General features: G+C 37.7%; 1 protein-coding gene across 1 annotated transcript in view; it reads right to left on the reverse strand.

The window, feature by feature from the left end:
- Window positions 1–1,933: 1,933 nt before the first annotated feature.
- Window positions 1,934–12,759, reverse strand: part of LOC117394473 (lysine-specific histone demethylase 2) — a 35,076-nt gene continuing 24,250 nt past the window's right edge. Inside the window, exons 15-21 of the mRNA XM_033992811.3 lie at window positions 12,396–12,527; window positions 11,868–11,942; window positions 11,646–11,762; window positions 11,218–11,343; window positions 10,547–10,669; window positions 9,579–9,731; window positions 1,934–8,782 (exon numbers count right to left, since the gene is read on the reverse strand). Coding sequence (XP_033848702.1) covers window positions 8,699–8,782; window positions 9,579–9,731; window positions 10,547–10,669; window positions 11,218–11,343; window positions 11,646–11,762; window positions 11,868–11,942; window positions 12,396–12,527 — 810 coding nt within the window. The 3' untranslated portion in view covers window positions 1,934–8,698. The remainder of the gene's footprint in view (window positions 8,783–9,578; window positions 9,732–10,546; window positions 10,670–11,217; window positions 11,344–11,645; window positions 11,763–11,867; window positions 11,943–12,395; window positions 12,528–12,759) is intronic.

The following is a 12,759-nucleotide window of genomic DNA, read 5'->3' on the forward strand; positions in this document are numbered from 1 at the left end:
CACAAGCAAGTCTACATCAGACATGTTGAACAAGAAATTTAAAGTTTTGGAATGGCCTAATCAAAGTCCAGACCTAAACCCCATTGACATGTTGTGGCAGGACCTGAAACGAGCAGTTCATGCTCGAAAACCCACAAATGTCACCGAGTTGAAGCAGTTCTGCATGGAGGAGTGAGCCAAAATTCCTTCACGGTGCTATGAGAGACTAATCAATAACTACAGGAAGCGTTTGGTTGCAGTTATTGCTGCTAAAGGTGGCGTAACCAGTTATTGAGTCTAAGGGGGCATTGGGTGTTGCATAACTTTCTTTAATAAATAAATGAAATATGTATCAAATTTTTGTGTTATTTGTTCACGCAGGGTCCCTTTTATCTAATATTATTAGGTTTTGGTTGAAGATCTGATAACATTCAGTGTCAAAAATATACAAAAATGTAGAAAATCAGACATGGGGCAAATACTTTCACGGTACTGTAAGTTTATCCCTTACAGAAATTGTGTATTGTGTAACTGTAGGTCAGTGATCTACCACTGAACCATTGCTCCGTACCAAGGGTACTGTGTGCTATATCCACTGAAGATAGTGCAGCTGTTAAGCATTCGATACGTTGATACAAGTAATATAGGCTATACTGATAGCAATTACAGTTCAAAGTCGTTTGCATTGCACACCACCATTATGCAAGGGTTTCATTCGTGCGACACATCGATCTCCCCACGGAGGACAGGCATGTCACATGTGCTGCCTGTCTGGGTCCAGAGCATGCTAAGGAGGCACTTGTCAACCATAGCCATTGCGAGTTTTGCACGTCCTGTTCTATTTGTACATTAGAGAAACAAGTGTCGCACAGCTCTGTAGAGTGCTCACTGTCCATTCCACCTCATGAGAGCTCTGTGCCTAGGGAAAGTAGGAGAACATGTAGGAGACCAGCTTCACAGTCCTCCTCGTCTTCTCTTTCACCCCCCCTCCGCCGGCTCCCACGCCTAAGAAGAGGAGAAAAAGAACCATAGGTCTCATAGATCAGACAGCTCTGAGCAACTGGATAAGCTCTGGGAGATATGTTCTGTTGGGAGACTGTTAGCTGATCTGTTGCGTGAATGCAGTGTTACACCTGCTCCCTCTGTGCCATTACAGTCATGAGGCAGATCAACTTGGCTTGGCTGATTTTCCACCAGTAGATGCTGCTATCGCATCACTGGTGCAAGCCCCTAAGCAAGCGTTTTTAAACAAGGACACGACCTGCCCGAATAAACAGTGCCAGGTTTTGGAGATCATGCTTAAAAAAGTTTATTCAGCTGGTGCCTTTGCTGCGTGGCTGGGAAATTATAACAGCATCTTGGTAGCTTACCAGAGCTGTTTATTAAAGTCTCTTTCACAGAATCATAGACCCACACCACAGAAGCTCGAAGAACTGCGGCTGGTGAATAAAAACCTGCTCTGTATATCTAAATTCAACGGGCAGGCAGTGGAAGGAACCTGGCTGCACTAGTAGCTGCAAGCTCTGGCTGTCTCAGGCCCGCATGGCAGATGGTGACAAGGCACCAATGCTGGATGCTCCCATTACTCCAGGACACACTTTTGGTCCTGCAGTAGATGACATGCTGCAGCACTCTCATTAGACGCCTGAGTCTACTAAGGAACTGGTGCGCCTGATGCCAAAAAGGCCACCTCCAGTACATAAACAGGCACAAAACTGGAAACCTAGGTTCCAGCAGTCTCAAGGACCAGCACAGCCGGCACCTGCTAAAGGGGGGTTTCAACCGACCCATGGCTGCGCAAAGGGGGAACTTCAATAAGTTCCACCGTCAAGTGCACAGGCAAAAGCCTTAGGCTAAGCCTCAGACAAAGCAGCAGCCCTAGCAATTTGCTGCCACAGGCCCAGGACCCCTTTTCAGGGAGTCGCCTGGAGTATGGGGTGCTCAATACTGTATAGACCATCTATTTTCTGCAATTCAGACTGTCCCCCTCCAGATCGGGGCGTGACTACAACGTTAATCACGGATCCAAGAGACGCATTGGTGTTTTCTCGGGAGGTGACAACCCTGCTGCAGAAGCTGGCTACTTGCACAGTTCATCTTCACTTAGAAGAAGGTTTTTACTCCAGGTAATTCCTGGTGCCCAAACGGGATGGTGGCCTCAGACCAATCCATATCTGAGTCGACATTCAAAATGTTAACAATGCAGCAGCTGTTGCAGTCAATAAGGCAAGGCTATTGGTAAACTACGGTGGATTTAAAAGATGCCTATTTCCACATCCCCCGTCTGCCCAAGGGGTTAGACGCTACAACCTGTCCCATAGCAGTTATACTGCAATTTTTACAGGACCTATTTGATGAGGGTAATTCCCCTCTACTTTAAAGGTCTATTTGGCAGCCATTACGGCTTGTCATATTAAGATTGATTCAGTCTCCCCAGGATCTCATTTCCTGGCGGGGCAATTTTTAAAGGGTGCTCGCCGGCTTTGGCCGCCTATGAAGGACATTGTCCCTCGTTTGAGGCTTAATGTGGTGCTTATGAAGTCTCCCTTTGAGCCCTTACATTCAGCAGAGCTGAAATATGTATCAATGATAGCGGTTTTCTTACTCGCTATTACATCTGCGAAACGAGTGCGATGCAAGCCTTTTCAGTTGCAAAAGCCTGCTTAATTTTTGCAGAAGCAAGAGCGAAAGTCACACTTCGCAGCAATCCAGCTTTTTTGCCAAAAACCATCTCGGCATTCCACATGAACCAGTCTGATAGAGAGCGGCAGCTTCTTACACTTTGTCCGTTGCGGGCACTGGTGTATTCCCTGGTTCCCTGAAATATAAATGTAACCATTAACCTTCAAGGTCGCTGCATCTTATTGCAGTAGTCTTGAGGGAAAAAATAAACAAATAATAATAGAAAATTATGACGTTTTGAGTGTCAACCGTCTCTTTTATGCCCTTGGAGGCAGGGCGCGACTATGTCGCCTGCACTACATGTAGCTTTGGAATATCTAAAGATTAATACCCATTAGGTAATGGTTACATTTCGATTTCAGGGAAACAGGGTTATAATAATAACCTAATGTTTTCTTGAATTCTTCTATTAAGTGTAGGGTGCCAATATTTTTGTCTGCAACTGTATCTGCCTGTCAGGTTAGTCCCAACTAAGACTTACTTAGAAGCCATTTTTATATTGCATCCTCATAGACTGGCATTGTGTGTTTTTACCTTAATGTGGCCTCTATTGGGGATTGTCTACGTCACTTCCACTTTCCCACCTGCTGGAAGTTAAAATTGTTTGCAAACTTGTTCCACAAGTCCCTGTCCCAAAAGGAGGCAGGCAGAACTAGATTTCTCTGCCTCCAGGTCAATTATTATATTGCAGTAACTCATGTGTTGGACTAATCGGAACAAGATATTCTGAATGGAACTTCTCACTTGTGTAGTTTCTGAATATGACAAGTCTCCAGTGAAAGGAAATGTGAATAAACTGCATGTTTTTTGGTGTTGCTTTACTTATACGTTGAGTAAATCAGTAACCGCACAACAGTAGGGGTGACTATGTCCATATTATGAAATGATATTTGCATTTTCCTTTCCCAGTTGATTTGTTTAAAATGTAGTCACTAGAACATTCTGTCAGTATTCTCTTTTACAACACACTTTCCAGGATTTATAAAAATAATTCTGGTGACTTTAATGTTAACTTAAGGCTCCTAAATTGTCGTCATATAACTTGGTTTTGGGGTTAAAAACAGTTTAAAACTGACTGAATAGGTCCCAATGGCTTCACATTCTTAAGGAATTTCAAGTATGAAATGGAAGGTCATTTTTGTACAAGGTTTTAATACATTGCACTTAAAACAGATCATACTGGGAGGACTTCACAAAAGGTGAAACACATTTTCAATTATTTAAAATGTTTATGTACATTTGGTAAAAGTATAAAATACAAAGTGTTACTGAAATAAAAAGTACATCTTTTTAGGAACTTAGTGTTGTCATGAATAATGTAAAATTGTTGTATACCAATGCAACGTATTTTGAGGAAACAGTACAAGATCGCCATGTTGGTGTTGTCCCCATACTCTTGACCTTGGACTACCATGTTTTACAGCTGGAAGGAGGACAGGCCAGGTTGTGTTTCTAGTTCTGTACAAACTAGGCTTGGGTTAATACTTCAGCTTTAACCAAAAGACCAAACTGTTCCCTGTTTTAATTCCACAAAACAGACAGACAGTTATCGAACATTGCAATACATCTTGTTAACCTTTAGGTTGGGTTTACACTAGGCAATTATTGCTGTCAATTAATTACCAGCATTTTTTCTAATCTACACTTGTCAATTTATTGCTGGCAAGTCAGTGCTTCAACTGGAAACGGAGATGAGGACTTTAAATAATGGGCTACAGTATGTGCATAACAAATACCAATGTTTAACTAAAGAAAATACTATACATGTGTGAAGACATATTCAACATTTTTGTTGGGTATTTAACTAAATATATGGTTTCATGTTACATAGTGAAGTCACATTTCAAATTGATAACAGGGAAAGTATAAAATCCTTTGTAGCTCCCCAATCTCAGATGAAAACTGTATGTAGTGTACTGCTGTTTTACAATTTCAGTATTTGCCCTAAATATGACATTAACGGTTTAAAAATGGCCACATAAAGGAATATAAAAATAAGCAGTAGCATTGTAAATTTACTGAAATACTACAGCAGGTTTTTTTTTTGTATGTACTTTGATCGGGGTATAGATTACCTCAGCACTGAAATGTGGCAGTTGTCAAAATAATCAACGGAGGTGTTCAAAGTATTATTTGTATTCTCTACATGACGTTTGCAATAACATTATCAAACATAATCAGTTACAAAAATAAAAAATAAAAAATTATTTGACCTGTTTTGTAATTAACTAGCTAATTAAAATGTCAGTGACTATAATAAAAAGATAGAAATTGCATTGCTTTATGGTTGTTAAATTTTAAGGCAAGTTGAGAACATAGCATAACCTTAAAGTTAAAAAAAAAAAATTAAAATAAAAATCTGCAACTCCCTTTCTTCCAAGCTCCGTTTATCCTTGGGCACTGCCATCTTGTAATGATGAGTAAAATTACCTCACAGGATGGAAAATCGCCAGCAATATTGCTCCTGAGTCAGAGCCTCTCTTATCTGAGGCAATCTTGCTCACTATATTACACTAGGCAATTTAGTAGCAATAATTCCATGGTGTAAACCCACCCTTCGAGAATATGATATTCCAAAAGACAACATATAACTTAAAATGATAACCATGCATAATAAAGAAATATACAATATAAAGACTTGTATGAGTAAATGGTATGGCGACAAGTTATGCATTTGAAAAGCGTATTTGTAACATTGACCTGCAGTAACAGGATAATGTTTGTTTGGTGTCACTATAGAGATCAACATTTTCTCAGCCTATAAATACAAATTTTAGAGTCATACATCAGAAACAGAGGGAACACAAATGTAGTGTTATACATGTTGTAATGTACAGTTTATCATCAATATTTCTGACTTTGGTGAAGTTCTACTCGGCAGACCTGAAATAATTGATGACAAGACATCTTCATTTATTTTTCTACAAGATAAATAGAAAACAACTAACTGTCTAATGTGAAGAGCAAAACCAATGCACATTTGCTGATGCGGTCTATCTTGTGGTCCAGTGCTTCTCAGGAAATCTGTCCCAGCATTGACTAAAAGTATACAGATACACTGGGCCATGTCAAAAAGATATATTACACAAAAGACTCGCAGCTTGAATGCAACTTGTTCAGTACATGGTGCTAAATAATTCCAGTAAACCGATTACATATTGCTATCATTTCACTGACATCAGTTTCCTATGTGAAAAATGCACACATTATGGTAAATTTGATTTTTTAATGGTCATTTATTTGGAGAATATAATGCTGTACTTCCGGTCAACTTCCTAAACTTTAGTCGAAGTAATTAAGTCGCCACTGTAAACAGATCAGTCATAGGAAAAGAAGTAATTGGTACTCAAATGTGAGCCAATGTGTCTAGCTTCTGGAAGTATGACTTTTTTTTTTTTTTTTAAAGAAAATAAATGGCACATATAAATAGATTTCACCATGCCACAGCACATATAGGCCTACATCCATTATTTAACAACTGGCATTTGATTCTGGACTGAACTATTTCACGACCAGTGGAGGGGCAAAGTTATTTTACAAAAATATATATTTTTGTTAGTTTTAAAAAGGTATTCCTGAGTGCAGTCATCATTTGTGTGATTTAGAATTAGTTAATTTGCTGTAGAAGTATAGCCTTGTGTTTTACACGACTTGTCTTTTAAACTGTAATTTAGTCCTACAGCCACAAGATGTCGATATAGTCTCCACAGTAAGCCATGTAATGAGAAATTACTACAAAGTACGTATTAGCAGATTAATGAACAGAACACTGCACATGGCTAGTTTTTTTCACTGTTATTTCAGAGAAGTAATACATATAGTGTAAATACATTTATAGGTTTTCATTAAAATCTGTACACTTTGAAAAAAAAGAAAAAAAAAGTAGATTTTCTTGATATTTGGATCTCACTGGGCACAAATATATACTTCGCCAACATAAGAGGACAGGTTTTTAATGGATTTCCTGTTTCTGGCACTGATCCCTGAACAATATAGATATTACAACCGTTTATTTTAGTCTGGGCATTTGATAGATTCTGTACCATATGTAAACTGTATTTATTTTTTCTTTGTTTGTTTTTTTATTGTGCATTATATTTTGCAGTTAAACTTAAGCATTGTCAGTTGGTCTTTCTTTCATGGATTGAAGGTGCTCTGTGAAAATGTGTCCACTTGAAGAAACACTTTTCAGAATCCACAGAATTGGGAACAACTGACAAATATGTGTTAGCCTTTCTTGCTAAATTGGGAAATAGTTCTTCTGCATTTCTCCAAAATTCAGTCAAAGAAATTCCACTAGTTTTCTTTTGCATAAAGTTGATATCCTTCCATTTCTGCTTTACAGTGAGCATCAAACCCTGGAATGCAATCAAACTGGAGGGGTTCTTTATCCAAACTACAAACATTGTAAAGCTTTTTCTTTAAAATGCATCAATTTCTAGAATGGCAATAATTGTCCTTTGTAATCAGGAGCTGTTTTCTAATTAGCCAGAATGTAATGGGTTGATTACTTAATTATTCTTTAGATCAGTTTAGCTGGAGTGGCTACACGGACATCTTGAGGTTTAGGACTGAATTGCAGGTTAATCATGTTCTAATTCTCTCGTGAATTTCACAGGGCCCTATGTATGACACGTCATTTTGCACAGTTTAAGCAGCCAGAACTGCACAAGATGACACCTCTAATACAAGGTGACATACTACACACAGCGTTCCAATTTATATTATAAATGCAATGAAAAAATACCATTAAAAATCAAATATGCATTTAACATTGTATGTGCCTCTTTCATATAGGAAAAAATGAGATCGAGGAAGAGATGGTGGAATTATTTTGTTAGGGGCCGCCCAAACTTTATCGACATTTTCTGAAAGCGTACAAACCGTGTGCTGGAAGGGAGGTCTGGTCGAGGGCCGTGTACGATGTTTGATTCTTTAAAAATAAAATCTTGAAATAGTCACATGTCTTTCTGCAATGTATTAGTCTATTAAGAAAATATTATTATCCCTGTGCTGCAATAGTTTTTACTATATCTTTTACGTTAAAAAGCCCCCATGTCATACAGGCAGCACTGGATGAAGCTCGCTCTGCCCTGCCTCTTGAATTAACTATGCCAGCAAGAATACAATCCCATTTGACACGAATATGAGTTTTAAATGTAAACAGTAAATACAAGTTGAGGGACTTGCCCCCTGTGAAAAAACTTATAAAACATAAAATGACCTTAAAATAACATCAGCTGCCGCTCTCTGTAGATGGACTCCCATGAAAACCACGTAAAGCCAAGTAGTACTGGACAGCGATCAATATAGGAACTAAAATAGTGTTTTTTTTTGTTTGATTGTCTAGACACAGAAAAATAAATGTTTACAGCTTGTTAATTCCCTGAACCAATTCAATTACAGATTATGATCCTCTTGCGAGCCATAGAGAGAAAAAGATTATCAAACTTTGGTGCTCGAATTCTGCAATACCGATGTGTTCGTGTGCAATATAGGATATAGTGCACCAATCAAAAGAGTCTATCTGCACATTCACTATAATTCCATTTGAGAATCTATGGCCTGCTTCTGATGTATGCTTTTGGAGAAGGTAATGAAAAAGAGCATGCCGTGTACGCTTGCCGTAGTTAATGATAATTTTGGACGACCCCTTAGTACTTTAATACATTTAAGTGTTACTACTGTAATAGGATACCCACATGCAAAGTGATCAACCTTCACGTCAATTCTATATCAATTTCTTCTCAAAATAGGTTGCTTAGATCACTGTCAATTGATTTGAAACTGTATGCCTACGATTACAATTACAACTACTACCAAGAACAATAAAAGAAAGATTGTAGAATTAATGACTAGAGTTTTGCATAATATTCAATTGTTTAAAATGTCCCCAGACAATCAATCTTGGGACATGTCCACAACCCATTCTAATAGTAGGCAAATATTCCAGTCAATAGCATCATAATCTTTAACCCTGATGATCATGACTTGTCTACGTGTCTTGCTGGCCAGTAGATGTGTTGATGTCATGGTATTACAAGGCTGCTATTTTACTTGCTTCTCTTATTCCACTCAGATAGGCACCTGTAACAGTTTGGGGGAAGTGTCTGTTGGTAGCCTACAACAAATAAAGAAGAATGAACCAAAAGTCTGTATGAAATACATCATTTAGAGTTTCCATCTACACTTAATCACAAGCAAGCAGTCATTGGGATCATACGGCTTTCTGTGCACTTTTAAAGGCTTGTCTCATTTCCCTGCAGGTTCACAGCTTTGGAACAATCACATAACCAGATCCAATCAATGCATATCATGATTTTTACAAGTAGCAAATATAAAAATATTATGAGCTAAAAGTTTAAAAAACTAAAAGTTAAGCAAAGACATTGGGCCATTTAAAATGGTGTGTTACACCTACCAGTCATCAATATTAGACTAATTATTTTTTGATTTCTTGTTTTCTTTTCAAGCTACTTCCAATTGCACTTCCCTTTTCAATCCTCTAGATGGAGCATTTAATAAAAAAAAGTATTTACCAGAAACACTGTGTGCACTTGTGTGTTTTTGTACTGTATGGTATAATGCTAGAAGCTAAAGGGAACTTTCTGGCAACTTTTTCTGACAACTGTTGAAACAACTAGTTTAAAAGGGGACATTTTCCAGCAATTCCCAATGTAAAAAATAAAGCCTTCATTAGTCTTCAGTTAGAATCACTTGGTAAAATTTGCTTTAAAATGTAAAAAAAAGATCTGCTTCAGCATTTGCTTGTAAATGTCCTTGTGCTTTATGAACTCAAAGCTAATGTTAAAACATCCCAGTGGGCAGCTACTGTTGGAGCAATTAACAGGCCATTTTGAATCTACATTAGGTGAGGGGTTCTTGTAGTACAGGGAAAACATCAGTATGTGGCTTACCTCCCCAGCAAAAAACACTTTGCCTTGAACTTCTTCAGCTATAATGTCGTATGCTTCTCCACTTCCCCCAGTCTTCACAAAGCTATAAGCCATCTGTGACCAAGTGTCTTTGCTCCACCGAGTTACAAAGTATTTAATTAATTCTGGAACTTCCTGAAAGTGAGAGGAGGGGGAGTTACACGAAATGCTACTTTGTTTAGCAGTGAAATCAAAATGTATTATTACATCCATTACATATCAGGTCATTCTTTATTTCAGTAACTGGTTTAATGAGGATATGCATACATTAATCTTTAGAAAGTCCCCACACACAAGCCTAACAAGTCGATCATATCAGTGAAAATGGTTTGCACTCAGCTTCACACTGTGAGTTTATTGAAAATCAGTTCATACCTCCTCTCTCTCTGCACTCAGCTTCACACTGAGTTTATTGAAAATCAGTTCATACCTCCTCTCTCTCTGCACTCAGCTTCACACTGTGAGTTTATTGAAAATCAGTTCATACTTCCTCTCTCTGCACTCAGCTTCACACTGAGTTTATTGAAAATCAGTTCATACCTCCTCTATCTCTGCACTCAGCTTCACACTGTCAGTTTATTGAAAATCAGTTCATACCTCCTCTCTGCACTCAGCTTCACACTGTGAGTTTATTGAAAATCAGTTCATACCTCCTCTCTCTCTGCACTCAGCTTCACACTGAGTTTATTGAAAATCAGTTCATACCTCCTCTATCTCTGCACTCAGCTTCACACTGTCAGTTTATTGAAAATCAGTTCATACCTCCTCTCTCTCTGCACTCAGCTTCACACTGTGAGTTTATTGAAAATCAGTTCATACCTCCTCTCTCTCTGCACTCAGCTTCACACCGTCAGCTCATATTTTATGCAACCACATTTGTCTCAGTGAAAACTCAATTAAATTTGAAAAAACAAACAAAGTATATATTTATACTTATGAAAGTGCATTACCTGTTCCTTAAAGAGTTCTCGAAGGACATTCATACACATGTCTACAACTTGCTTATCCTCCAGATCTCTGATAAATGAAACTGCATCACCAGTGATCACAGACATCAGCACACTCTGCTTTCCCTGCACATTGGTAAAAGGTGGCAATACATTTGGCAAATTTGCAGATAATGTTTAAACATAGTTATTTCATCACCCAAGGGGTTAAATATGACTTAAAGCTGCAGTGTGCCGCAATTGTATTCTGTTTGGTACCCATTTACTATAGCTACGGGAACAAAAGATGCCTCCATGAAGGAGACCTACCGTTATTTTACTGTGACCCATAATAGGAAAGATACTTCCCAAAAGCAGACTATAAATACAGTATCTTAAAGATCTCTTACAACTCATGAAGCAATACATTACATTTAAAATGTGAATAATAGTTTTGTTAACCCAACATTAAGGGAAAAAAGCAGATGTTCTTAATAGTCTAAGATAAATATCTTCAAAACTATAAGGAATGTGTAATGTCTCAAATTGTATGGGACAATACACCTTTATGGTATATTGTAGGAATTCATTCATTACTGTAAAGCCTCAGTCTGACCTCACTATTCAAGTCAAGCAGACAATTGTTTTGGCAGGAACACAGCTACTACAGATGTTGTCAAAGGCCATGTACTCACTTGTGGATCCATGTCATAAAACACACCGAAAAGCCCTCGTTTGTCAGAGCTGGGTGGAATATGACCAAAGAAATCTGCACCCTGTATTTTGCCGTCCCAAAATCTGTATGGGAACTGCAAGGCAATCTTTAATGAAGAAAAATATATAAAAAGTTTAGACACGGTTACAAAATCAGTTTAGACCAAGTGTAACACTTAAGAATAAAACATTGGTTTTAATCTTGACATTTTCTTTGCAATCGAATAAATCGGAGCTTGTGAACAATCAACGTATTTCATTTTTTGATCAGAGGTAGTTATTGATGTACATACAATATATAATTAAAGTAATAGTCGTTCTAGAACTTCATGTTTGAACTAGAATGGGGTGTTTCTGTAACAAACAAAGCATAAAAAAGAGAATATGGTTTACTAATTGGCTGGTTTACCTTTTCAATGATTCCTGGACCTAAACTGTGGATAGCCTTTAGTTTTCTCTCTGGCAGGGGAGGATTAAACTGGATGACATTCTTCTGAAGCAAAGCCAGTGGGACAGTTACCAACACCTAAAATTAATGGTTACAGAAGACATCATCATTATTTCTTTATTGTGTGTAAAAGTGCTTTGTCCAAGCGACGAAACCGGGACTCAAAGATCATTTCCTACTTACTTTCTGTGCTGTCCACTGGGACCCATTGGAGGTAGCTACCTTAATTTCATCCCCTGAGTAATCAATGGATTGAATCTGTCAACAACATTTTCTGTTAGCAATAATTGTTTACTTACTAATGCAATTGAATGTTACCTCAGAGCACTATAATAACTTACTTTAATATACATTTTAAAGACAATATTAACAATATGATAATATGATGCAATGTATAATTGATAACCCTTTCTTTATACCGTCTCACATTTTGACAAACATGTAAAATGTTCAGTAGGTTCAGATGGACACACAATGTTTAAATTCTACTAATGTGATTCATTATAGAAAGGAGCACAGCACCATAACATCAACACAAAATGTACTTTGGGATAGTAAAACTATGTCCTGCAATAACAATGTATAGAGATTTCTCAAAACTTTGAGAGATTTTTAGGTCTTGCACATAACAGAAGTGAGTGATAATCACGCCCATTTAAATAAAAAACAACAAAAAAACAACAGAACTATAAAACAATAGAAAACCCATACCGGTGTTTTAAGACAAATGTCAAGACCATCACCCAACTTGTTGATCACAGAAGAATACCCAGCATTGAAAAGTGTGTGGTCTCCTGTGAACTGGGCAAAAAACTCATTGTGGTCCCAGGAACGGGCAGAGACCTACAAGAGGAACAAGATGGATTAAAACAAGACTTGCGGATTACACCAATGGCTATTTGGTTTGAATATTTCTTCATATCACACATTCACAACCAAGAATATGGTAGATTACACACCATGAAAAGGTATGGAAGGTCACCATGACCAACATAAGCAGCATGTAAAATACACATTTCCATGCATAGTTATATTAAAATTTAAGCAACTGATTTGCAAGATCTACACTCGCCTA

The sequence above is a fragment of the Acipenser ruthenus genome, chromosome 3 (assembly GCF_902713425.1).
Source record: "Acipenser ruthenus chromosome 3, fAciRut3.2 maternal haplotype, whole genome shotgun sequence".
Classification (NCBI taxonomy): Eukaryota; Metazoa; Chordata; class Actinopteri; order Acipenseriformes; family Acipenseridae; genus Acipenser; species Acipenser ruthenus.